The sequence below is a fragment of the Callorhinus ursinus genome, unplaced genomic scaffold, assembly GCF_003265705.2.
Source record: "Callorhinus ursinus isolate GAN/ISIS: 27379988/994484 unplaced genomic scaffold, GSC_fseal_2.0 scaffold5, whole genome shotgun sequence".
Taxonomy (NCBI): Eukaryota; Metazoa; Chordata; class Mammalia; order Carnivora; family Otariidae; genus Callorhinus; species Callorhinus ursinus.
This window is the reverse complement of record NW_027397067.1, coordinates 80,702,847-80,727,922: the sequence shown is the minus strand read 5'-3', so window position 1 is coordinate 80,727,922 and position 25,076 is coordinate 80,702,847. Positions and strand designations below refer to the sequence as shown.

At 57.6% G+C, this 25,076-nt stretch overlaps 1 protein-coding gene across 3 annotated transcripts in view; it reads left to right on the top strand.

Moving 5' to 3' along the window:
* Positions 1-24,785, top strand: part of SLC45A4 (solute carrier family 45 member 4) — a 48,951-nt gene extending 24,166 nt beyond the window's left edge. For 2 of the 3 annotated variants that reach the window (XM_025871193.2, XM_025871194.2), the window contains 6 exons: positions 16,215-16,403; positions 18,257-18,436; positions 19,013-20,052; positions 20,668-20,767; positions 21,898-22,109; positions 23,898-24,785. In XM_025871193.2, the coding sequence (XP_025726978.1) occupies positions 16,215-16,403; positions 18,257-18,436; positions 19,013-20,052; positions 20,668-20,767; positions 21,898-22,109; positions 23,898-24,257 (2,081 nt within the window). In that variant the 3' untranslated portion in view covers positions 24,258-24,785. Of the gene's footprint in view, positions 1-4,771; positions 4,876-16,214; positions 16,404-18,256; positions 18,437-19,012; positions 20,053-20,667; positions 20,768-21,897; positions 22,110-23,897 lie in introns of those variants that run through there. The other variant, XM_073893277.1, reaches the window with a different exon arrangement.
* Positions 24,786-25,076: the final 291 nt, after the last annotated feature.

Here is a 25,076-nt window from a genome sequence, read left to right as displayed (position 1 = left end):
GGTAGGGGGTGGGTTGCGGGCCTCGCCCTTGCCCTGCAGCCACTGCCTGCTGGTGCAGCTGACTCTGGATGGTGGGAAGTCCGCAGGGGAAGTCCGCAGGGCGCAGCACCTGTGAACACAGTCTCTGTGAGTATTGAGAAACAGGGTCACGCTGCATCCGAACTGGAAATGCATCTGGTGACTCAGCGTGTGCGTGCGTGTGTGTGTGCACGAACTCCAGAGGTGCTCCGTCTCTGAGCACAGGTACATCTCCTCCACACTCCTGGAGGGAGCATGGGTGGTGTTGACCAGGTGACCTGTTGTGAGGTCAAGGTATTGTTTTTCCTGCAGGATGCCTCTAACTTGGAGCTTCCAACACGTGTGTTGAGATCTGGGCAGCAAGGGCTGTACGGTGTTACTGTAACTCACCTTGCCTGGGACGTGGCAGGTGTACTTTCTGCAACTAAAATGCTTTTGACGTCTTTCTAGGAGTCCCCTTTGTGTACGGTGACGCCGTCAAAATGGTCCAGTGAAACCTTCGTATTTTGTCTGACGGTACTGATCCTCCAGGGCCTTCTGCAGATAGCACCCTTCGTTGGTTTTCCTGTTTTGCAAAAGCAGACCCAGCAGCTAGCTACCCCGTTTCCTCTGGGCAGGAAGCATCCCCGAGGCACACCTGCCCCGCTGTCTCAGTATCTGCCACGCTGAAGTGGGCCCTACAGAAATCCACTAGGGCCCTACTCGCCTCGGGATCCAGACAGTTGAGCCCAGAGACATGAGATGAGTTGCCTCCGATGCCTGGCCTCTTGCTTCTGCTGAGGTGTGGCTCCCCTGGTTTGCAGAAGGCACACAGGCTGGGGCAGGAAGGGAGTGGCGTCATTGAAGGGAGATTTCAAAGAATCACGTGGCCGTGTTAGCCTGAAGAAGCCATAGCTCAGGAAGGCTGGAGGCCTTGTCCCTGAATGCCAGGAAAATGGGCAGGTGGCAGAGGCATGAGCTTGTGTCTCTGGGGCCCCAGAGCCCAGGAGCAAGGGACAGATCGCCCCGCTTACAAGTGACTGCGCACCCGTTACCCACACTGAGGTGATGCCCTCCGGCCCCTGGGCACGGGAGGCCCACCCCTCAGGCAGCATGAGGACCCTCCGTGTCACGGTGGCCGGGGAAGCCCTGGGCAGTGTGTGGGAACCTCCCCTGCACGGAGGGTGTCATTGTCTTGGCCGAGAGCAGGTTGGAGTTTTTGGATTTTAATTCTGTATTTTCCCTCTCCCAGTTTTTCTCTAGCAGCCGAACATCAGGCCTGGCATGGCTGCCTCCCCTGCAGGTGGCTGAGGCTCCTTTATCTAACAGTTCTTCCCAGATCAGTGGAAACTGAGGCCCTACAAGCCTGGGGAAATTTTATCAGCAGGCTCTCTTGGGTGGGTTTCCCCCAGGACCCACCCGTCCTTCCTGGCACTTGGCTCAGCCCTTAACTTATCTTTGGTTGCTTGTCTGCAAGGCCCCCAGGGCAGGGGCATGACTGCCCTGTCCCCACGGTCTGGGTATTGTGCCCAGTGTGTGCATCTAGCATCAGGCCTGGTTTTGGGGGGCGGGGGGCATGCTCAGACTGCTTCCAGCTGGGCAGTGGGAGCTCCATAGAGCGAAGAGGCAGGTGTACGCAGCGTCATGGGCCACAGGGCTGGGCCTCCAGGCTGGAGGTACTGAGTGGGGGAGGGGATGGTAAATGTCCGAAATTGGATGGGCCCTCGAAGACAGGCGTCTCAGTGAAACAGTCCAGATGCAAAAGGACAGATCCTGTATGATTCCACTTCTTTGAGGGACCCAGAGGCATCAGATCAGGTTCATAGAGACCCGAAGTAGAGTGGTGGGACCTGGGGAGGGGGGAATGGGGAGTCAGTGTTTCATGGGGACAGTCTCGGTTTTGCACGATGAAAGTGTCCTGGGTGGACTTTGGTGATGGCTGTGCAGCCACGTGAATGTATCTGATATCCCCAAACTGTACACTTAAAAATGGTTGACGTGGCCAATTTTACGTTACGTATATTTTACCAGTTTTCAAAATGTGAAAAAAAATAGGATGGGTCCCACAAAATATCCAGCTAAACACTGGATTTCCTGCTGACGCGAGACTAAGGAAGCCCGAAGGGTGCCACATGGCCCGGGCTTGGAGTCAGCAGACTGCCCGCCCGCGTCCAGTGGGAGAGAACTCTGCAGCCCGCAGGCATGGTGTGCGAGCCCGGGAATCCTGCCCGGAAAGCCCACCGAGGTCAGGGGACCCTCACTGCGCCGCCAGAGCACTGTTGGCATTGACCGGACGACAGGCAGCATGCCAGGAGGAGAGGCACACACTTAGGAGTTTGTCAAAACCTCCTGAATTTTGACCAAAATAATTGAAAAAATCCGTGTTAGACTGTTTTGTTTGGATTGGGAAGTCTGGATTTCCTTGTGTTTCAGATCATTGTATTTTAGAAACAATGAAATGTCAGCTGTACTCCTTTTTCCCAAGGACTTACGAAGCCTGTTATTCTTCCATCAAGCACTGACTGAGCACCTACCTGCTAGGTGCTGGGCACGGCGCCAGGTGCAGCCGCTGGGTTTAGAGTGGAGATGGAGAACGGGGCATGTGACTAGAACAATTGGCTGGGGTGCTGAGGTGTGGGAGTCAGTGCGGACTGCAGAGCCCTCGGTCCAGGGATCAAATGATTCCAGATCAGGGAAGGCCTGCAGGGAGGTTATCTGTCCAATAAGCTGGCCTCGAGGGTGTGCCCTGTGCTGGGGGCTCTGCCAGGACCTGGGGGAAGGTTGTGACGGGTGGTTGGGAGAAGCAAAGATTAGGAAGGACAGTTACAGTGCTGGCTGTTGGCTGCTGTTGAACTCGAGCCTGGGAACAGCGAACAAGGCAGAAGGCTATCCATAACCTGGGCGCAGGAAGGGGACCGGAAGTCAGGAGGCTGTGTTTGTGGAGGAGGGGACGCTGGGCCTCCCTCTTGCAAAGAGTAAGTTGATGTCAGTGAGTGAAGCAAGGGTGAGTCAGCACATTCTAGACTGCGATGTCCCAGGCAGAGGTGTAGGGGAAAGTGCGGCCTGGCCAGTGGCAGAAGGGCAGGAGCTTGCTGCAGAGTGGTGTGAGCAGAGATCTGGCCTCCGGTAGGCAGGGATCGATCATAGGAGGGGTTACGTGCCACTCTAAGGAGGTGATTTACAGAGAAACCTGGGCAGTTGTGCCTTTTTTCAATATTGAGCATTGGTAAAGCAACATGTTTTTAGAAGTCTTAATAGTAAGCAATGTACTGTAGCAGTTTTCAGACTTGCCAGATTAGTTTGCAAAATTGTGGTGACCAAACATGAGGCACATGCACACTTGATTAAACAGAAAAAATTATGTCAATTATTCCTGCAGACAAAGCTCATTTAACTGACGATGAAAGCCAAAAATGAGTTAAATAAATTGTAACAAAACATTACGAATATGTTTTGAAATTATAAGATAACCAGCCAGCCCAGACACTTGAGTATCTGCATTTGGGGTGACCTGTGGCACCTGTGTGCTCCCGCCCTCAGGTGAGCACAGCCAGGTGGCTTCCTGGCTCCCCCCAGAAGGGTGGTGTTTCAAGGCATAGATCCAAAGGCATCACTGTGATTATTTAATATTTTCTGTAAACATGTATCAGAAATAAAATTAGAATCCCAGAGAGGTTTTTTTCAATGATAAACTTTAGAGCAAACGCTCTTAACTTTTATCTTAAAAACAATCGGTATAGAATGTGTCTACCCGCAAAATATTTTCCAGATGATGGTAATTTTGTCATTAAAAAAATCAGCCAGGGCGCCTGGGTGGCTCAGTTGTTTAAGCGACTGCCTTCGGCTCAGGTCATGATCCTGGAGTCCCGGGATCGAGTCCCGCATCGGGCTCCCTGCTCAGCAGGGAGTCTGCTTCTCCCTCTGACCCTCCCCTCTCTCGTATGCTCTCTCTCTCTCTCTCATTCTCGCTCTCTCAAATAAATAAAATCTTTAAAAAACAAAAAAAAAACAAACCCTTTAGAAAAAAAAAAAAATCAGCCATTTAAATCTTAACATGTTTTGATGTGTACAAAACATGTACACACATAAGTTATGTAAATAGAAGGTCAGTAGGATTTGTCTTGGGTGCAGTATACGTTGTCTGCCCTCCATTTAGGTGAAGAGTGGATATGGGTGTATCTAAATGCTTGTGAAGTATTTTGGGAACATCACAGTAACTTTAAGACACTTCAATTTAACATTGAGAATCTGTATTAACTGTGTTAGAAGTACTGTATCTGGACGGGGGTGAGTCACAAAATGGAAAACGGGGGACCTGGAAACCTGAGTTTCAGTTTGAGGTGGGAGGGGCTGGGTTGGGAGAGAGTCCGGGTTGAGGTTGGGTGAACCGGCTTGGGCAAGACCCTGGGCCTAGGCAGAAAGTGGCCAGAGCCCTGGAGGGTTCTGCCAGCAGGAGGTGGGCTGGGTGGAGGGGGCGGGGAGGTCTGACCTCGCATCAGTTCAAATCAGATTGTGTTCTGCTTGAAGTTCCTTTTAGACATACACCTGCTTACATTTTGCTGTCATTTAAGAACATGACTAAGGAGAATTGCGGCCTGTTTTGATGGTAATTGTTTGGACCCAGCAGCAGTTTTGCCCTGTGCCCCACACTCTTCCTCTTCCGCTGGGCCAGCCCCGGGGAGGCCTGAGCTCTGAACACTTCCCCATTTTCACACCAAGCTCCGCCCCCCCCCCCCGCCCCCGGCGGCCTGCTGCCTGTCGCTGGTGCAGGGCAGCGTTCACAGGGTAGCAGAAGGCCTTTGGCTCCCCATATTCTCCCACCTTGCTAGATTATGCCAGTAGAGCAGAATGTAACCACAGCCCGGCCGGACTTGCAGGCTGGGTAGACGCAGCAGCGTTGCAGGTTGCAGGGGCTATTCTCTGTGCCGCTGCGACTCGACACTTGGGAATTTTATTTTATTATTATTTTAGAGATTTTATTTATTTGAGAGAGAGAGCGAGCATGAGCGGGGGAGGAGGCAGAAGGAGAGGGAGAAGCAGGCTCCCCGCGGAGCAGGGAGCCCGATGCAGGGCTCAATCCCAGGACCCCGGGATCATGACCTGAGCCGAAGGCAGACGCCCAACAACTGAGCCACCCAGGCGCCCCCTGACACGCAGTATTTTTAAATGGGCTCCTGGGCACCTGCTGAAGCTTACTTGCTCACCTCCGCAAAGAGGGGAGTGGGTGGTGTCCAAGCAGAGGAGAAGACACCTGACTGGTGTGGGGTGGGACCCTGGGCCGCGCCCGGCTCTCACCTCCACGGGGCTGGTGAGCAGAGCCTGAGCGTGCAGGTCCCCTTTGCTGGGAGGGGAGGCGACCCGAGCCCTCCTGTCCTCAGGGAGGGCACACCAGCGTTTAGAGGAGGGGACACGCTCTTCAGCAGCTAGTCCTACAGCCACCACAAGGACAGCCGCTGGGAACCTAAGCTGCTGGGAGGAAGGGTCAGAGCTGAGCCCGGTATGCTGAGTGGGCCAAGGAGTACCAGCCCTCCTGGGTCGTGAGACCACTCTGTCAGAGCAGTCACTTCGGGCCCTAGTCATGGCCGCATGGAGGGGAATTTTCTAGAGGCAAGCCATCGGTCTGATCGGGACCGAGGGCTCGGGTAGAGCTGGCATGTTTCCTGACTGGTTCTGGGAGCCTTTCATGGTGAACGGCAGCTGCTGGTGGGGAGGCCAGGTCCTGTGGGACGCTGAGGGTGCTAGCAAAAGGCAAATGTCACAATGGGGAGGGACCTCACACTAGAGTGTGCCTTCCACACTGGCCCTGGGCCTCACCTGCTACCTTTCAGTCCCCCCCGAAGGTCCCGGGCGAGGCTGTCCTGTGTGGGATGCAGTTTCCTATGGTCCTTTTCTTCAAAGCAGTCTGCCTCCTGCTTGTACTGGGCCTGAGGCTGCAGCGACGCTGCCGGGGTCCGGTTCTGGACTGCTGGGAGGGCCGCAGAGGGCACGGTGGCCATCCCCGCCTGCGAGCTCAACGTATGGGCCTGTGATGATGGTGCGTGCCAGCAGCAGGCTGCTCTCGGGGACCTTCGGGGTACTTCTCAGCCTCCTGTGAGCTGCCCGTCCTGTCCCAGCCATCTGTCAGCCTCCTCCTCGGACACCACAGCTTCTTTCAGGCAGCCCTCCCTGTTCAGTCGAGGGGAGCAAGGCTCCGGGAGGTGGTGGACCCGCCTCGGCATCCTCCCTGGCGCAGGTGCCCGCCAGAGTGCCTGGTCCCCATCGTCCGCCTGTCTCCCTTGCAGCATATCCCCACCTCAGCATTCTGCTGGTTTCTGCCAGGAAACAAGGAAGGTGTCAGTGTCCACATTACCCGGGCATGGAACTTCTTAGGTGTCTGATTTCACCAGGAAGAAGAGGTTGTGGAGCCCCGGTGGGGGGCCCGTGAGGTCTGTGATGGAGGATCTGAGAACATGCTCGGGGGGTGGGGGGTGGGGAGTAGTTCCAGAGGCAGGGGCTTGGTTTCAGCCCTGCTCTTCTAGACTCCCACGCTCGCATGTCTCGCTGTCCTCAGGACTGTCTGGGAGCTGCCCTCAGCCGTGTTTGTGACTTGAAGTCCATCCTGTGGGGGCATGGGCCCCGCCAGCCAGTGCCAGGCACCTGAGCGTCTCCGTGTGCGCCTTCCGGGTGAAGGGCTGGGTGCTCGCTGGGGGCCCGTGTTCTCTCGGGGCAGGTGTGGCATGTATGTGGGAGCTTTCTGGCCCAGAAATCAAGGGTTGTGCCTCTCGCCTCCCAGGGAGGCTGACTTCCGGGAGTGGGCTATGACCTACACAGTGTGGACGTCCGGCCGGCCAGCTTTTACGGTCCCCTGTTTACTGAGAGCACATGGACGCCCAGAGAACTTTGTTTTGATCGTGTCATTGAGCTATTGGGTTGTCCTCCCAGTGTTTTAAACTCCGTGCCCACTGAAAGCTTGACAGCACTATGGCCCCAGTGACGCAGGGAGGGAGGCTCGTGTGTGGAGCAGCCCACATACCCGGGGCTGAGCTGTGTGCACGTGTCTTCTTGTTGAATCTTCAGAGGGCTCACCTCTGTCAGCGTGTCCTCGGCCTCCGGCTGCAGAGCCCACGCGGCTCTCTGGTGCTCAGTGGGGCCTGGCCCCATCTCCTGGGGCTGGAGGCTGCTTGCACCCACTGTGTGCTGGAAAGGCTGCTGGGGTCTGGGCCGTGGGGCCGCCGCCTAGTGGGAGGCATGCTGCTCTCCTTCTCTCCCCAAGGATTTGCTGAGGGCCTTCTGCGGCAGGCGGTGGAAATGCCCCAACAGACGGGTTGAGATGGTGATTGGCGCCATGGCGGGAACGTCTGAATGATGAAGGGAGCCACCCCTGCAAAGATTGGTGGGGGGGCTTCCATGCAGACACCGGGGTCCGTGAGCCTAGGAACAGAAGGTCGGGGGTGGGGTCGCTGGAGCCTCGAAAGGGGCGAGAAAGGGGGTCTGCTATGGGGCCGGCCCCGCCAGCTCGTGGACCTCGTAGGCCGGGGGTTGGGAGCTGTGGCAGCTGGTGAGTCCAGGACATCCACTCATTTAGGGTTTTGGAAGGCTGCTGGCTGCTAACTGGTGGGTGGTGGGAAGACATGGGGAAGCAGGGGACAGTTGGAGAGGTCTGTTCTGTTGCACTCCTGTGGAAGTGCAGCCCTTTGAGGGCACGAAGGAGCTGGAGGCACTGGGAGACAGAGGGCGGGGTGGGGTGAGGGGTCTGGGCAGGAGGCCCTGGGGGGCGCAGTGGTGGGGGGACGCAGAGCTGAGCTCTGGGGCCCGTGGGGTGGGAGGGGACTCTTGGCCTTCCACCAGCATGATTGGGTGGATGGTGGCCTTTTTCCTGAGTTGGGGGACCCCCGAGGGGGACTAGATTTGGAGCCACGAATCAGGGTATAGATTCTGCACATGTTGAATTTGAAGAATCTTTATCCACCTCCGAGGCCAGGGTCCTCTTGGTGGGCGGGCAGCTGTTGGCTTCTGGAAGCCGTGTAGCTCTGAGAGGTGGCCACAGATTGCAACTGTCCTGACCCAGGAGCTTAGGCCTGGCTGCGGGATTAGCTGCATTTCATGCACTTCGGGAAGCTTCTAGAATCTTAGGCCAAGCGCCTTGTGATTTCTTGTACCGATAAGGTAACATGGCTGTGCCATCACGAAGATGCTTGCTTGTTGCAGTGTGTACTTTAGAGCTGTGAGGTGGGTGGTTGTGCTGGTGGTTGGGGCGAGAGCAGCTGGTGCTCCAGCTGGCAGGGGGCTGTGCTCCTGAGGCGCTTCCGGGAAGGAAAGGGCCCACAGCAGCTGGGCACCAGGGCAGTGGGAGGTTCGCGCCCCTGGCTTTCCAGAGGCTCAGTGACCCGCCAAGTGCATCCAGGTGGGCTGTTGAGTCTCCTCCTCCTTTAAAATAGGACCAGTACCCCCAGCACGGAGGCGTTGGGAGCCCCCAGTGCGGGGCTGGTGGGCGCTGTGCACCTTTATTCCCTGGAAACAGCCCAGCTTCAGAGCCAGTGCAGGGGCTGGGGAGTGCTTGTTTTACCAGAAGAAAGACAATGCAGAACCCCGAGGTGAGTCTCCTCTGAGGATGTGTGACGGGGCAGGAATTCAGTGCCCCCCAGTAAGTTTGAAGGACACCATTTCCAAACTGCTGCCTCTGTTCAGAATAGCGCGTTGTGACGTGGCACAGTGAGCCCCAGAGAACCCCTCGGGCAAACTTCTTTATCATCCACCCACAGGGAGCATGAACTGACCACTTTCCTCTCCGTCCCTGACCTCGAGGGGACCCGCACCCCCCACAGCCCGCCCAGGTGGGGGCTGCACCCTCTGGGTACCCGAGCCCACTCTTTAGCACTGTGGTGAAGGAGCACACGTGGGGAGCACAGCCTGGGTGCTGGGGACGCCCCTGAGAGCAGCCTGGTTGGCGGTGGGCTTCTGGACCTCTGGGAAGGGCTTGTGTGCACACACGTGGGGCTTGTTCATCCTCACCTGAAAACGCCAGTTGCTGCTCCCTGCCCTTCATTGCACTCCCTACCTTCCCGTGGCTCTGGGGTTCTAGAACATTCCGTGCAGGTGGAGGAGTGCCTGCCCCCCTCTGCCCAGTGTAGGCCCTCCCTGAGCAGGGGTCCCTTTCCTCCCTGGGGCCGTTGCTCTTGAGCCGGTGGCTTCGGCTCAGTGCTGCAGGCCCGGTGGTCGTGTCTGGGGGTGCCCGTGGCCCTTGCCAGGGTTGCCCCCAGGGCTCGTTGATGTATGTTCATCAGAGGTCACGCAGGGCTGGTGGGCCTGTCCGCCGGAGAGCTAGTTCTCATGAGTTAAGCGTTATCATGGAATTCTTGTCTGAGAATACAAACCTATCTTGATGTGGAAGGCTTTGTCTATTGAAAAAAAGAATGTACGTTCCTATTCCCGGTTCAGATCTTTTGTTAAACATTTGTAGGCCACTTTCCCAGTCCCCTGGCTCCCCTCCCCCAACAAGGACCAGTTTATCAAAAAAGCCGTCACATTGAATGGGAGCTGCCGCGCGTGAGCAGCATGGTCACCGATGCCCGTGACCTCGCACGGCCCTCCGACGATGCTGACACACTGAGCATTTCCTGTGAACGGGGAGCCTTCCTGGTCCCACCATTGTTGTTCAGCTTCTGCCTGGGAGAAAACAAAAATCATTTACTACGGGCAGCATGCTGTTTGTTGAGAGCTGTGCTGGGAAATGCGCTGTCGGAGGTGTCCCAGCCGCAGCCTCGCGGCAGTGGGGAGACCGGGCTCGCTCGCCCCTGGGGCTGCCTGGGGGACGTGATGGGAAGTGCTGATGCTTCTTGTCAACCTGCTGGACAAAGAAAGCCGTTGTCCCTTGCCACTTCCGCCGTGCCCAGCTCGCCCCCCACCCCCGCCATCCCCCTCCCGGGGGCTCCCTGCTGGGCCCCAGGTGCCATGACCTGGGGTTCACTTTTGGGAGGACTGGGGAGAACACCACGGAGCTGGCCCTGCTGTGGGTCCTCTCTGCTCCTCCCATGCTCTCCTGCTTTCCTTGGCCTCTGCTCTGTGGGCCCCTCTGTGGGCGCTTTTCTCAATGGGTGGACACTTTGGGGTGTCCAGCTGGAGGGGACACATGGGGACAGGAAGCCTGGGAGCTGCCAGGCCTGGTGAGTCTCCTCTGAGGATGTGTGGCGGGGCAGGATCCAGCCCACCCTTCCCACCCCAAGTGTTCGGGCAGAGGCTTCTGAGCACAGAGGGTTGCAGCTGTGGCGTGTCTTGAGGAGATCACCCTGGATATTGGGCAGGGAGGGGGATGAGTTAGTGGCGGTCACAGAGAAGGTGGGAGGCCTGACGGGTTGGCAGCACAGGAAGGGGGGGCAGAGCTGTGCTGGGGGGTGTGGGGAGCTCCAGGTGGACAGGGAGGCTGGGGTGGGGGGTTCACATGCAGAGCATGAGGGCCACCCCATTGGGAAGAGAGCCCTGCTGGAGTGAGGAGCCAGGCACGGCCGGGTGCTGGGGATCCGGGGTGGGGCTGCAGGCACTGCTGCCCAGCGGCCCCTCCATCCAGCACGTGGTTTTGGTGCCCGCGGTATGCCAGGCATGATGCCAGCACTCTGCCCTTATGGGGCTTGGGCTGAGTGGAGCACACGAGGACCAGCTCTGTTGGCAACAGTGGTGGCCCGCGAGAGGGCAGACCTGGAGGGCTGTGGGGTAGGCCAGACCGCCGTCGGTGGAGGGGTGAATGCAAGGTAGGGGCGGGGAGAAGCTTGTTTGGGGGATTGGCGCTGTAGGAAGGGGACGCACCTGAGCCCACCACATAGTGCGTTTTATCTGGGCTGGGCAAGAGAGGGGCTGGCAACGTGCGGGTCCCAGGCGCTCTGGAGAACCGGGTGGCTCACCCCCAGCCTGTTGTCTCTCAGGGAATAGAGCCTCCAGGGCACGTGTCGTGCTCCGTGTCTTGACCTCCGCTTTGCCAAGGCCAGCCGGCGCTCTGTGCGACTACCCAGGCTTGGGGTGAATTGCTGACCCCTGTCCGCGTGGCTGGTTTCCTCATGTGTTTCTAAGATTGGGGTTTGAATCACATGACTGTTCGGTTTTGGTCATGTGCCTGTTCTCAGAAAGGAGTGACAGCTTCCCAGTATTTGTCTCCCCTCGTCCGGGTGCTGCGGGCCAGAGGCCATCTGGGCATCTCCGGGATGTAGCCTGAGCGGGGCTCCCACAAGCACCCCCCCCCCTCCGCCGTGGCCCAGTGCTCCTGCTCGGCAAGGCCACCTTGAGCAAGCCTAGCACAGGAAGCAGCCGTTAGGGCGGGCCGGCGTGTGGCACGGGCCTGGCACAGCAGCAGCCCTTTGCGCAGGGCACCCAGGTACACGCACACCACCTCCCCAGCTCACGGACCCATCAGCTGGCGCTGGACTGGAGCGCGAGCCACAGTGTGAGCACACCTTTGGGCTCAGTCGCCACCACCATGCATTTTCTGGGCATCCGTCGGGCACGGGGAGCTGTCCGGGGCAGGGCCAGGCTTCTGCCCTTGCTGCCAGCCCTCTCATGGGGGGACAGGAAGCCCTGTTTTCCAGAGGGCCCCTTTGGTGGGGCAGCTTCCTTCCCTGGGGAACTGCTGGCCGTTGCTGAAGGACACCCTTTGGTTCGGTCAGTAGCTACTGAGCACCTGCTGGAGCTATGGCAGGGCACAGAGCACACCTCGTCCCTTTCTTCACGGAGCTTGTGATGCAGCGAAGCAGCCCGGAAGAGGTGGTGGGAGTACGGGCTGCAGTGAAGGCGATACTTTGGGCCTCACGGAGCTTTGCGAGGATTGAATGGAATGATCCCTCAGCATTATTCATTTTGAAAACCACGCAGAAGCTAGGCACAGCAGCTCCCACCAGAAGAACTTTTCTGCCGTTCACACAAAGTGAGGGCCGAATGTAAAAGCAGCTCCTTGAAGCCGCTGGAGAACATCGGAAACCAGAAGAAGGGAGCAGTGCTGGGCAAGTTCGCGTCATTTTACGGCCTTCAGCCTGAAGATAGGCAGCTACGACGCTGGATACATGCTGTTACTGGAAGGACTCAAGCACAAAGTTTGGGGCAGAGTTTGAGCCAGGGAAACTCCAAATCCTGCAACGTCTCTGCTCATTTTTCTGCCTGTTTTTTGGTTTTTTTTTTAAGATTTTATTTATCTGCTTTTTAAAAGTTTTTAATTTTCTTAAAGATTTTATTTATATGAGATAAGGAGAGCAAGCGAGCGAGAGCACAAGCAGGGGGAGTGGCAGGCAGAGGGAGAAGCAGGCTCCTCACTGAGCAGGGAGCCTGATGTACGGGGCTCAGTCCCAGGACCCTGAGATCATGACCTGAGTCGGAGGCAGACATCCAACCGACTGAGCCACCCAGGCGCTCCTTTGGCTGGTTTTTGAAATGGTGGATTTATGGGCCAGAGTTTAAGCAGCTCAGCTAAAAAGAAAAATGGGACAGATTTCTTCTGGCTCCTGTTGCGGGGGAGAGTTTTGAGTTTGAGTCTAGCCAAGTTACGTGTTAAAATGAGAATATCCACAGCCTTCAGAGGAATATAGCAGAATGTAGCGTCTCTGCAACATATCATTTATACTGTGTAGGGTACAGCTTAGTATTATTAGAGGTAAAATACAGGGAAGACGAAAATGTGACCCTTAGTCCAGAGAAAAGGCAGCAGTGGAGACTCACCCCAAGGTGATGACTCGTTGGAATCCTCAGGTGTGTTTAAGGTGCTCAAGGACGTAAAGGAAAACATGCTCATAGTGGGAAGCAGTAGATCTCAACAGAGAGAAACTATTGAAGAAGAACCAAATGGAAATTCAGGAACTGAAAAATGTAATATCTGGGAAAAGTAGGGGAGTTGGGGGATGATGGGAGAAAGACCGAAGGCTTGGTTGGCAGAAATGACTGAAGGACAGAGAGGACAAAGGTGGAGACCAGAAGGGGCAGGGCCTCGGGACGCCGGGACGCAGTGTCAGCAGGCCTGACGCACCTGCGATTGGGCCCCAGGGGAGAGGAGCTAGAGGAGGGGGCATGAAAAGTTTGTGCAGTACTAACTGAAGATTTCCCACGTGTGCTGAAGGACGTGTGTGTACGGATTCATGGAGCTCAGTGGAGTCCAAGCAGGAGAAAGAAAAAGAAAACTTTGCTTCGGCTCATCATCGTCAGAGTGCTAAAAATCAACAGGAAGGAGAAACTCTTGAAAGCACCCGGAGGAAAGGAAGACATTTCACATCCCCAGTCACATGGAATGTCACAGCCTCCTCTGCAGAAACGGGAATGACAGCCTCAACATGGAGGGCGGTGTGGGAGGAGTTAACCCAGAATTCTTTATCCAGCAAAAATATCCCGTAGAATAGAAGTGAAAGAGATTTTAGGTAAAATACAAGAGCATTTATAAGAGCAAATACATCAGCAGCTTGCTGTAAGAAATGCTGAGGAGACTAAAGACAGTCCTTCAGGCGGAAGGGATGTGTTACCATGTGAACACTTGGTCTTCAGGAAGGAAGGAAGAAGTGGTGAAATGGGAGGTAAAAATAAAGAGTTTTCCTTTTAATTCCCTTAAATCTGACTGTTTACAGCACAGAACGGGGTTTATGCTGTCTGTAGATGGGATGCATGTACCACATGTAGCATGAAGAGACTCGGGCGCAAAGACACAGATGATGGTGAGGTTCTTTCTTACGTGCTGAGCTTCTCATCCACTAGACTGAAAAGTTGGTGTGTAATGAAATCTCCAGAGCAACCACTTACAAAATGATGCTGAAAAGCCAATACATAAATTAAAATGGAATGCAAGGCAGTATTCTGTTAACTTGGCCCAAAGCAGGCAGGAACAAGAGGTGCAGAGACAGTGAGTAGCAACGTGGCACGTAAGGAATTCTCTCAGCCACGTAAGGAATTGCGCTACGTGGAAGTGGACGAAACAGGCCAGAGAGCAGGGGTGAAGAAGAGCCATTGTTGTGCTGAGAGCGACACCCACTCTCAGAATATGACACAGTGGCTTGAGAATGGATGGGTCGAGATCTGCCGGGCAGGTAGGAAGCCCGAGTTCGTGGGGACAAGCATACCCGCCTCAGACAAAGTGGACGTCCAGTAGAGACGGGCATTGCCAGCGAGAAAGGGGGCAGCTCACGGGATGAAAAGGTCAGTGATGAGCCACAACCGCTGGGAGTGCGCGTGCTCCTGACAGGGCTCGGGGGGGACATAAGGCAAAGATGAGCAGAATTCCAGATTTCGCTGCCATGCCCCCAGGGCAGGCCCAGCGGGTCCCGGGCAGGTTGTGGGTGCTGATCCCCCGGCACCTGGACCAGCAGTGTGTGCATTGCCTGAGCCAGGAGTCACGAAGACGTGATGCCAGCAGGGAGTGCTTGTGGCCAAGGAGGGTGCGGGCGGGGGTGCGTGGCAGTTGGGTGAGACTGGCGTCTCACTGGAGAGCGTGGGTTTGTTGGGAACCCGGCGTCTTGGGAGGGTTTGGTATCACCGGGGTAGGTGGATGCAGGCCTGGCAGGTGAGGGTGTTCCAGGGATGGAGGGGGCCAGCCACAGCCACGGGCCGGACCAGAGGGGGGTTCATGGGCTGGCCTCTGCAGCCCGAGGATGGGTTAACAGAGGGTCGGTGGTTGGGGTCTTCTCACTGGCCAGTCAGTGTTCATGAGTAAAGTTGTGCCATATTAAAAACCCCAACAAAAGTAAGAGTCCATGTACCCAGGGGTAAGAGCGCTCCGCGTCGTACACGTGGAGTAGTTTCGCTCGCAGTCCTTCCTGGGGCAGCGTGGGCCCGGCCTGGGCGGTTGCTGCTGCCCCCTCTGCCTGCCCTTGCCGAGGAGAGGCGAGGCCCCAGGCCTGCGGCAGAAGCCATGGCACGTCGCGGGACATGTCCCTCAGCAGGTGGCACGGTGCTGGGACATCAGTAGGAGGACGGGTCTGCCTGGTGTAGAGGCCGAAGAGACGCCTTGACCTGTGGATGGCGTGCGTGGGTGTGTTAGTGGAGGGTGCGTTAGTGGAGGGTGCGTCCCTCTGCTGACGAGTGCGGCTCCCAGTGGTGCACCCCAGCACCCCGTTCCCCAGTGCCCGTGGCGGCGCGGCACGCTGACCGGGGGATCGCTGGCAGGCCGGAGCGCTGTCCTTGTCTGAGTAAACGTTTCATTGAGGTAGGACACAGGTGCACGGTGGCAGCCTGTGGCAGGGAGACGGGTCCCCAGTGACCCCCATCCAGGTCAAGAAGATGATTACACACCAGCCCCGAAGCCCCCACCCCTCCTAAGGGCCACCGCCACCCTGGCATCTGCCAGTAGAGCCCCCGTTAGCCACTTGGACTTCATGTAAACGGACCGCACGTTGTGAGCCGTTCCGTGCCCGGCACGTGTGGGGTCCGGCTTGTGCGTGGCTGCAGCCTGGTCCCCCCAGCTGAGTGTAGCACTCTGGTGTGTGGAGTGTGCCGATCACCTGGTGACGGGCACGGGGTTTGTGCGATAGGGTGGCAGCAGGTAGTGTGAGGGGGTCCTACCTTCTCACTGTGTGACCCAGCGCAGGTTACCTAACCTCTCTGAGCTTCAGATTCCCCACCTGGACAATGGGCACAATAACCCCTACCTCCCAGGGCAGTTAGGAGGGTCAGAGCAGAGTGGATATCTGGTGCCAGGTAAAACACCTTGGCTCCAGCTGAACACCAACCCAGGCCTCCCCTCTCGTTGGCCCCTTAGGAGCCACTCAGAAGCCCACCGTGGGGGTCAGGGAGCATGTCAGTGTCTGTGCGGCCCCTCAGCAGGACTCCTGTGATGGATTTTGGGCAGTGAGGCCCAGAAGGGCCCAGAATAGCAGCGGGGGGAGGGGGCGGTCCTCACTCCTACCCCAGTTCTGGGCTGATGGGGGTGCGATGCCTGGTGCCAGTGAGGTGGCATTGAGCAGCCGGAGACGTGGGGCCCTGGTCAGCATTAGTGGCACCGCAGGTGCCTGGTCTCTGTGTGTGCGTGGCCGGTCCAGGCTCTGCTGGGTCTAGCAAGTGCCGCTTGTCACACTTAGTGCCCGGCTGTCGGGGATGCCTGCTCCGAGGCCCAGGTGCTGGCCTCCAGCCCCCTGATGCTTCTCGGTTGGGCTTTGGTGGGTCTCAAATCTTCCAGCTTCAAAGGTAGGTCCTGGACCCCACGGTGCCTCTCCTGGCCCCGGGTGTAGGTGTGCACGTGTGTCTGCGCGTGCTCGCCCCCGTGACAGCTCGCCACGTGTCTGCCACAGGCCTTCCGGAGCAGTACTACAGCCTCACCTGGTTCCTGAGCCCCATCCTCGGCCTCATCTTCACGCCCATCATCGGCTCCGCCAGTGACCGCTGCACCCTGAGCTGGGGCCGCCGGCGGCCCTTCATCCTTGCCCTGTGCGTCGGCGTGCTCTTCGGCGTGGCACTCTTCCTTAACGGCTCTGCCATCGGTAAGTGTCCCTCCGCCACGGCCTGGCGGACGGGCTGTGCTCTCGGCGCCGTAGGTCAGCCTGGCCGGCCGTGGGCTGGCGCGGGCCTTCCGGGCTCTCCTGGCAGGGCTGGGGCCGGGCCCCACGTGGGAACGCCGTGGGGACCCGTTCGCAGGGAAGCACTTCCTGTTGTGACCCGCTTGTGTCCCCTGCGTATCTGACAGCGCGTCCTGTTTCCAGAGTTTCAGAAATTCCCCCTTCTCTTTTCTCCTTTTCTCAGACTTGGTATTGAAAGTGGCCAGACCCAAGCCCATACTTGTTTTTTTGTCTCGTGTACTCATGGTTGGTTCTGCCTTTGTTGTTGTTTTGTTTTGTAATTAAAGCCAGTCTGTGTGGGAAAATAGTTTTTGCCCTGAGGGAGCCCATCAAAACTGTTCAAAACAAGACCTTGTTTTCGGGCAGTGACTTTTTAAGACCGAGGCTTCATCTGTGTTCTGACGTATACCAGCAGACCCCAAGTCTGCGTCAAGTGAGGTGGAAGCGGTGACATTGGATCACTCACGGAGAGGCCCCAGAAACCCTTGGTTTCTCAGGGGCCTGTGTGGGGCCGGACTGGGGCCCGGGAAGGCCACTGCAGCCGGCTGGCCAGAAGTCTGGAGGGGGCCGCTTTCCGGGAACTGTGGGCACGGGGCTGCTGGTGCTCTCAGCCTGTCCCCTTCAGCCGATGGAGCAGGTGTCCCTTGCCAGCACTTTGACCCAGAGAGAAAGCATGGCGTTCTCCGAGGCTGTGTCTGTGGGGCTGGCATGGCAGTGACGTGGGGGCTCTGGCCTCCGCCTGGTACCCTGTCTAGCTGTGTTCACGCTTCTCCTGGGCTTCTCCCCTGCACCTCCCATGCTGCAGCTAACCTGCCCCGGGGCCCAGGTTCTCTACCCACGGCCCCTCCACATCCATGGGTACAGGATGCCAGCCGGCCTCATGGACCCAGCTGTAGCTTGGCCACTGGGGTACCAGTTTGGTCTCTGGGTTCATGGCAGGTGAGACGTGGCATGTGATTGCTGCTTCCTTTGGGTGCTTACAACCTGCTGAGGGAGGAATTGTTCTAGAAGTGGGGCCATTCCCGTCGCTCCTCAGAGCCGCACCTTTCTGGAACGTGGGCTGCTCCAAGAATGCACTTGACGACCCCGGGGCAGATCATGAGCACTTCTGTGGGCTGGGGTGGTCTGTCACCTGAGGTCTGGGTGTGGCCCTCTGCACAGCTGGCCTGTGTTTCTGGCTTGGTGCCTTGGGTACGGTCTGAGTACGACGTGTCATCAGTGCCGGCCTTGGAAGGTTTGTTCTTCTTGGAAAATAAACACATGCTCACCACGCAGCATCAGTGAGACAAACTCAAGCAGTCTTCCGTTGGAAGGTGTGAAACTACAGTGGATGACCAGGGAGACCCATCACGTGTTCAGTGAGCGCCGAAGGAGCACCCCCGCAGGCCCTGGCCCGGGAGCTGACCTCGAACCCCGGTGGGGTGCGTGTGACTGAGTGTGTCACACATCACCTTTCCTCACACTGATGTTCACTTAGTGCTCCGAACACGGTCCTCCTTCCCCAGTGAGGGTTGGGGAGGAAGGATCGTTTTCCCTTTTTAGTTACAAAATGCGAAGGTAAGTAAGCTTTGAGGTTCACCGAACAGTTAATGTGACTGGGGAGCAGAAATAACCCTGCAAACAACAGAAATGGAAAAAACAGGGCCTGTCTTCTGTACTGAACGTCTGTGCCCAGGAACACGCCCCTTTCAGGCGTTGGCAAGAGCGCCCCCATCCCCCTGTAGGTGGCTGTCTGGTCTTGGGAGCTGAGATCTGACTGCCCCTGTATGTTTGGTCAGGTCTGTCCCTTGGCGATGTCCCCAACCGGCAGCCCATTGGCATCGTCCTCACGGTGCTGGGGGTGGTCGTCCTGGATTTCAGCGCCGACGCGACCGAGGGCCCCATCCGGGCCTACCTGCTGGACGTGGTGGACAGTGAAGAGCAGAACATGGCCCTTAACACCCATGCCTTCTCCGCCGGTGAGCGCGCGCCCCCTTAACACCCACGCCTTCTCCACTGGTGAGCGCGCCCAGCTGGCCCCAGGCCGGCCGGTGCGCCGAGGCTGTTCCCAAGGCCCTCCTCCCCAAGGCCGTCGGGTGGCACTGGGCGGCGCTGGCCAGCAAGGCGGTGAGCAGGCCACTGCTAAGCTCTCCCTGCACTCGGGCACTGCTCACATCCGTTGGGAACAGCAGCTTCCTGAGCTTAAGGGATGGCGGTCAGTGCTGCCCAGAGTCCCGGGCAGCCATCTGTTTCCTATCCTGGCAGATAGCTGCTCCTGATTCCTTAGGCAGGAGTCTGTTAAGCCAGAACTCCAAACCTAGGGTCAGCTGTAGTTTCTCAGCTTGTTTTTCCTACCATTTACTCATTTTCCATCCCCAAAACTTGTCCTGACTCAGGACGTAGCTATGAATGTTGGCTCGGGTCGTGATTAAGGGTAAGGGCCCTTCGAGATCTTTTCCTAACTTCCCCCCTCCCCCCCCCCTCACCTCCTGGGAGGGAGTGTCGAGCCGCCCGACATGGCTCACAGGCTCCGTCTGTCTCCACCACCCACTCAGGCCTCGGCGGGGCCGTCGGCTACGTGCTGGGGGGGCTGGACTGGACGCAGACCTTCCTGGGCGCCTGGCTCCGGACACAGAACCAGGTGCTCTTCTTCTTCGCGGCCATCATCTTCGTGGTGTCGGTGGCCCTGCACCTGCTCAGCATCGAGGAGGAGCAGTACAGCCCCCAGCAGGAGCGGGGCGGGGAGGGGGCCGACGCCCTGCCCCCCACTGCCCGTGTGAATGTTCTGGACGGCGGCGTGGCCCTGTTCCCCGAGGAGGTGCAGTCGGAGCACGAGCTCACGCTGGACTACCTGAGCGTGGACATGGTGCGCAGCAAGAGCGACTCGGTGCTGCATGTGCCGGACGCCGCCCTGGACCTGGAGCCCGAGCTGCCCTTCCTGCCCGACATCGAGCCCTCCATCTTCCACGACGGCTCTTACCCCGGCACCCCCCGCAGCACCAGCCAGGAGCTCGCCAGAGCCAGGCCACCGCCCCGCCTGGCCTCACTGCTCAGGGAAACGGCGAAAGAGGACGAGACGCTGCTCGATAATCACTTGAATGAAGCCAAAGTCCCCAACGGCAGCGGCTCCCCCCCAAAAGACGGCCCCGTGGGCTACACGAGGGTGGACGTGAAGCCCCCCGCCGCGTCCGGCTCCATGAGGCGGCGCAGGCACATGTTCCGGCGGCAGGCCTCCAGCACCTTCTCCTACTATGGCAAGATCGGCTCCCACCGCTACCGGTACCGGCGGGCCAACGCTGTGGTGCTCATCAAGCCCTCACGCAGCATGAGCGACCTGTACGACCTGCAGAAGCGGCAGCGACAGCGCTGCCGGCACCGGAACCAGAGCGGGGCCACCACCTCGAGCGGCGACACGGAGAGCGAGGAGGGCGAGGGCGAGACCACCGTGCGGCTGCTCTGGCTGTCCATGCTGAAGATGCCCAGGGAGCTGATGCGTCTCTGCCTCTGCCACCTGCTCACCTGGTTCTCTGTCATCGCCGAGGCGGTCTTCTACACCGACTTCATGGGCCAGGTCATCTTCGAAGGGGACCCCAAGGTGAGCGCCCGGGCGCGTGTGCCCGCGGCCGCAGCCTAGCGCGCTGCGTCCGAGAGGCTGCTCCCGAGGGGGTGCAGGGGGGGCAGGCGGCTAGCGTGCGCCCCTGTTGCTGTGCTCGGAAGGTCCACAGAGAGTAGCTGGGGACGCCGGGGGCTCCACGAGGCAGGAGCAGCTGGGAGAGGCTTGAGGGGGGCACTGCCGCAGCGCCCCACTGCTGTGCACCGGCCTGCCCCAGAGCTCAGCGGCTCCACGGAGGGCCCCTCTGCGCCGCGGCCTGGCCCGGCCGGGACCTGGTTCTGTTCCCCGTGCCATTAGCTGGCTCACGACCTGTGGCAGCGTTGCCCGACATTGGGCCAGATGGCCTCAGCCCAGGCTCTGGCCTCCCTCCCCTCCGGCTCCGGCACAGGACAGGGGCGAGGCTGGGAGGGGTTAACACCACGTGCTTGGGTCCCAGCCGGGACTGTGGCTGAGTCTCCTGTCAGTCAGTGTAGCATTCATCACTGTTTGTAAAATGAAGAGCTTGCTTGCAGTTGAGATGTAAAGTCACTTTCTTTGCCCAAAGGGTGTGGCACGTGATCCCTGCCCCCCTGAACCCCAGTCTCATTTCCGGAACAGGCCCCCTCTAACTCGACCGCCTGGCAGGCCTACAATGCTGGCGTGAAGATGGGCTGCTGGGGCCTGGTGATTTACGCGGCCACCGGTGCAATTTGTTCAGGTAAGCGATCCTCAAGGTGGAGAAGTATTGCTCCCCGGGAGATGCCCAGTGATGGGAAATAGGGCCAAGGTCATCCTGCTCGGAAGGCGGGCCTGACTTTGAGCAGGACTGTTGTTCAGGGGGCAGACGCATGGAAACTTGTGTGTCTAGAATTGGGCATCCTGAGACCTCTGTGGTTCCTGCCCGGGGGCTCCTCAGAGAGGGGCTCTGCTGGAGATGGGGTCGGGAATGGGGGAACTCCAGGAACCATGCCCACAATCCTGGGAGAAGGGTCTTTTGCATCTTAGCCAGGAGGGCAAGGAGAGGTGGTGCCGGCATCCCAAGGCCTGCATGAGGGCATGAGGTGTGTTTGCAGCCGTCAGGGTGGCTGTGGGAGCAGTTTGCCGTGGGGGAGAGGCCTTTCCCTGGAGGTGCAGGTTATCCTTGAGGATGGGGGTCGGGGTGGCATGCTTAGGCACACCTTCCAGAAATGGGGCACAGTCAGGGTCCGGGATCTCTTTAAACAAGTCTGGCCTAGGTCCTGCCCATTCTCTACATGAACCGTGGAGGGGGAGGTCAGCTTTGTTTCAGCCTGGCCTGGACCTGAGGATGGCCAAGGTGAAGGCCATGAAGCAGTGGGAAGCCCGCCTGACCATCACCACAGCATTGTCTGTGTTTGACAGAGAAGTTCTCAGGAAGGCCGTAGAGGTGCTTCCTGGGGGAGGTAACATTAAGCCGCTGGGTCAGAAAGGGTCGGCAGGAGGCTGTCCCTCTAGACCCAGGGGTTCACCCGTGAGGAAACCAGCCACAACTCGAGATCCCAAGTCAAGACTGGTGTGGGGCTGGACTGGTGGGCAGGGTCCTGGCCAGGCCGGCCTACGGGGCGGGGAAGCCCCAGGGAGCTGCAGGGTGGGACCAGGCTCTGGGCTCTGGGACCCAAGAGGGCTCATGTCTGAGGTGCTGGAGCCCCAGGGAGTTGAGCGAGGCACGGTTTGCCGCAAGCTGTTGGGGGCAAGTGGGCCGCGATGTGGGGGCAGGTGGGCATCGAAGGAGCCTCCTTGGAGTGGAGGCAGCAGGGGGCTGTGGGGGGCGCCCGACGGGAGTGAGGTGGGCACGCAGCTCAGGGCCTTGTGGCCACACTCTCTCTACAGCCCTGTTACAGAAATACTTGGACAACTATGATCTGAGCATCAGGGTCATCTACGTGCTGGGGACTCTGGGCTTCTCCATCGGCACAGCCGTGATGGCCATGTTCGCCAACGTCTATGTTGCCATGATCATGATCAGCACCATGGGCATAGTCTCCATGAGCATCTCCTACTGCCCCTACGCCCTGCTTGGGCAGTACCATGACATCAAGGAGGTGCGTCCGTGGCTGGGGGGCGGGGAACAGTGGATGAAGTGCTGGGGCACGAGGTCACCAGCCCAAAATGTACATCAGGTCAGATCATCAGACCCATCTGGCTCCAAAGCCCGTGTTCTTCTCCACTCATCTCGAGGCAGAGCTCTGTACCTTCCACTTGGGGGACATTTGGGGTGATCCCCCTAGATCTTTGGTTCTGAAGGGACCAACAGAGCCACCACCTGCCTGGGTCAGTCTGAGGCCCAGGCTTCCTGGCTGCAAGGCTCTGTACCTTCAGTGGCCTGGGCCACTGGTACCTGCCTGGAGGCTTCAGTTGCATCTTGAGGGATTTTGGTTGGGCACCTGGGAGGCTCCCTGCCCCCTATTGTCCCCTCGTAGACCCCTGAGGACTGCCAGCACTGTCCTGTCCAGTTGAGCGTGAGGCACCTGGGTCAGTCTATGCTTTGAGTACCTACATTTAAAGAGAGAGTAGACAGGTGAAATCACTTTAATGGTGTATTTTGTTTATCGCAGTACATCCAAAACACCCATTATTTCAACACATTCAGTAGAAAATATTGATTATTCTCCCCAAGCCCTGAAATGAGGGTGTATCTTATACCTACGGTTCCTCTCGACTCAGACCAGCCATCTTTCAAAGTGCTTAGTAGCCACAGTGCGGATGTAGACCGTGGTTCTCAAGCTTCAAACACAGACCCTAAAAGGAAAGGAAGAAACCCAAAAAAGCTCGGATTTCTTTCTTCCTAAACCTAAACTATGTTTAATCTTTCCTTGCACAATTATAGAAGCAAAGTAAATCCACTGTGATTAGGTTCCTATCAAATACCAAACTAACGAAAATCCAAAGAACAGCGTTATTTTTTTAATAAGCTTTTTAGTTGGAGCATAATATGACTACAAGAAAAGTACACAAACTGTAAGTGATGAAGAGCTTAGTGGATTTTTGGAAAACAAACTGGAAAAGCTAATGCAGACCCAGAAACAACAGAAAGCTGGGCCTCATCCTAACCTCTGCCCCTGTGTAGTCATCCTGCCAGTGTTTGAACCTTATGCGACTGGAATATCTGCTTTGACTTCACGCCTGTGCTTATGGAGGGCGGCGGTTCTTCCTTCCCTTTCGTCTCTCACCATCTGGCCACAGTCTGTGCTCCGTGCTGCTGGCGCTGGCATTGGGTGGTGCCCTTGTTTCTGGTCGCCCTGTCCTCTCTTCCACTGGCTGGTCTGTCCTCAGACCAGTGTTCTACTCTTCTGAGTAGCTTCGTAGTAAGACCCGACACCTGGTGCTGTGTGTCCTTCAACTGTGATGTTCGTTACGATTGTCCTGGGTATTCTTGACGGTTTACTTTTCATCTAAATGTTAGATCGGTTTCTAGGCTTTTGCATTGGAAACACATTGATGAAATAGATCAATTTGGGGAGAGTTATAAACTTTATAGTACTGGGCCTTTCAACCCATACATATGGTGTATTCTTCTGTTAATTCTTACAGCGTATCTGTGGATTCTTTTGGACATCCACAATCACATTATCCGTGTATAATGAGATTTATTTTTTCTTTTCCAATCCTTAATACATCTTACTTATTTTCCTTGCCTTCTTGCAATGGCCAGAATCTCCAATACAATGTTGAATAGAAGTGGGACGGGGTCAGGGGACAGGCTGAGTGGAAGGCAAGTTTTGTGTCCAGACTTCTGAGCTAATATTCGAACCACGGGGACGTTGACTGACGGCTCAGCCCCCCCCCCCCCCCCCGCCCGGCCCTCACGCTTGTGCTCTCTTCTCTTGCAGTATGTGCACCACAGCCCCGGGAACTCCAAGCGCGGCTTTGGCATAGACTGCGCAATCCTCTCCTGCCAAGTGTACATCTCCCAGATCCTGGTGGCGTCCGCCCTCGGGGGCGTGGTGGACGCCGTTGGGAGCGTGCGTGTCATTCCCGTGGTGGCCTCCGTGGGCTCTTTCTTGGGCTTCCTGACAGCCACGTTCCTGGTGATCTACCCGGAGGTGTCTGAGGAGGCCAAGGAGGAGCAGAAAGGCCTGTCGCGCCAGCCGTCAGGTGACGGCGGGGACGGCAGCCAGAAGCCCACCGTGCTGACGCTGTCCCGGAAGCAGGGCCTGCAGGGGCTGGTGGAGACAGAGTCCATGGTCTGAGCCTCGCCCCTGTGCACACACATTCCGGGGGGGGGGGGGGGGGGGGGGGGGGCAGGGGTGGTCACTGTTGGCTTTGGTGGCAGCACAAAGCAGAGTTCCTTCACAACACGGGTGGGGGTGCGGTGGTCGTAGGGTAGGCCTGAGCCACTAGGCAAAAACACCACACTAACTACTCTTTCCACAATTAAATCATTTGAAATATTTTTTTTTAATTGAAAAGGATCTTCTAATTTCAACTCTTTTATTCCGCAGGTATATTACTCTGCATGTTTTTTAAAATTACAAGTCAGATTTACAATAGACACAGGCAATTTAGAGAAAAGTAAGATTTTCATTTCCAAGGTTATAATTGGAAACAGAAGTATGTGCTGTCCTTCGTGTAGCCGGTGACTGAACCTTTCCACGCCTCTCTGGACGCCTGCAGGCGTTGGGACTTCCTGTCAGATCTCACGTTTTGTTGGTGCTGCAGTCACTGGAGAGTATTTTTCTTTATTGTTATTTTAGAAAACAATGTTTTTTCTTTCAAAACTGGTTTCCTTAGAAGAAACAGCGTTTCTTCTTTTTCCTCAGAGATTCTGACAGATGGCGTGAGCGGCAGGCCCGCCTCTGGGCAGCAGGAGGCGGCAGCCGCACCCCCACCCACAGGGAGGCAGGGCCCCAGGGACCCCGTGGGCGGGAGAGGGTGATCGGAGGGTGACCCACGGGGACGGCGGGCTGGGACGGGCACCCGCGGCGGGCAGCGTCCCAACTGGCAGATGGGCCCCCCCCCCCCGGTAGGCGGGCGCGCGTGTCCATGCCCAGACCCCCGACCCCGTCATC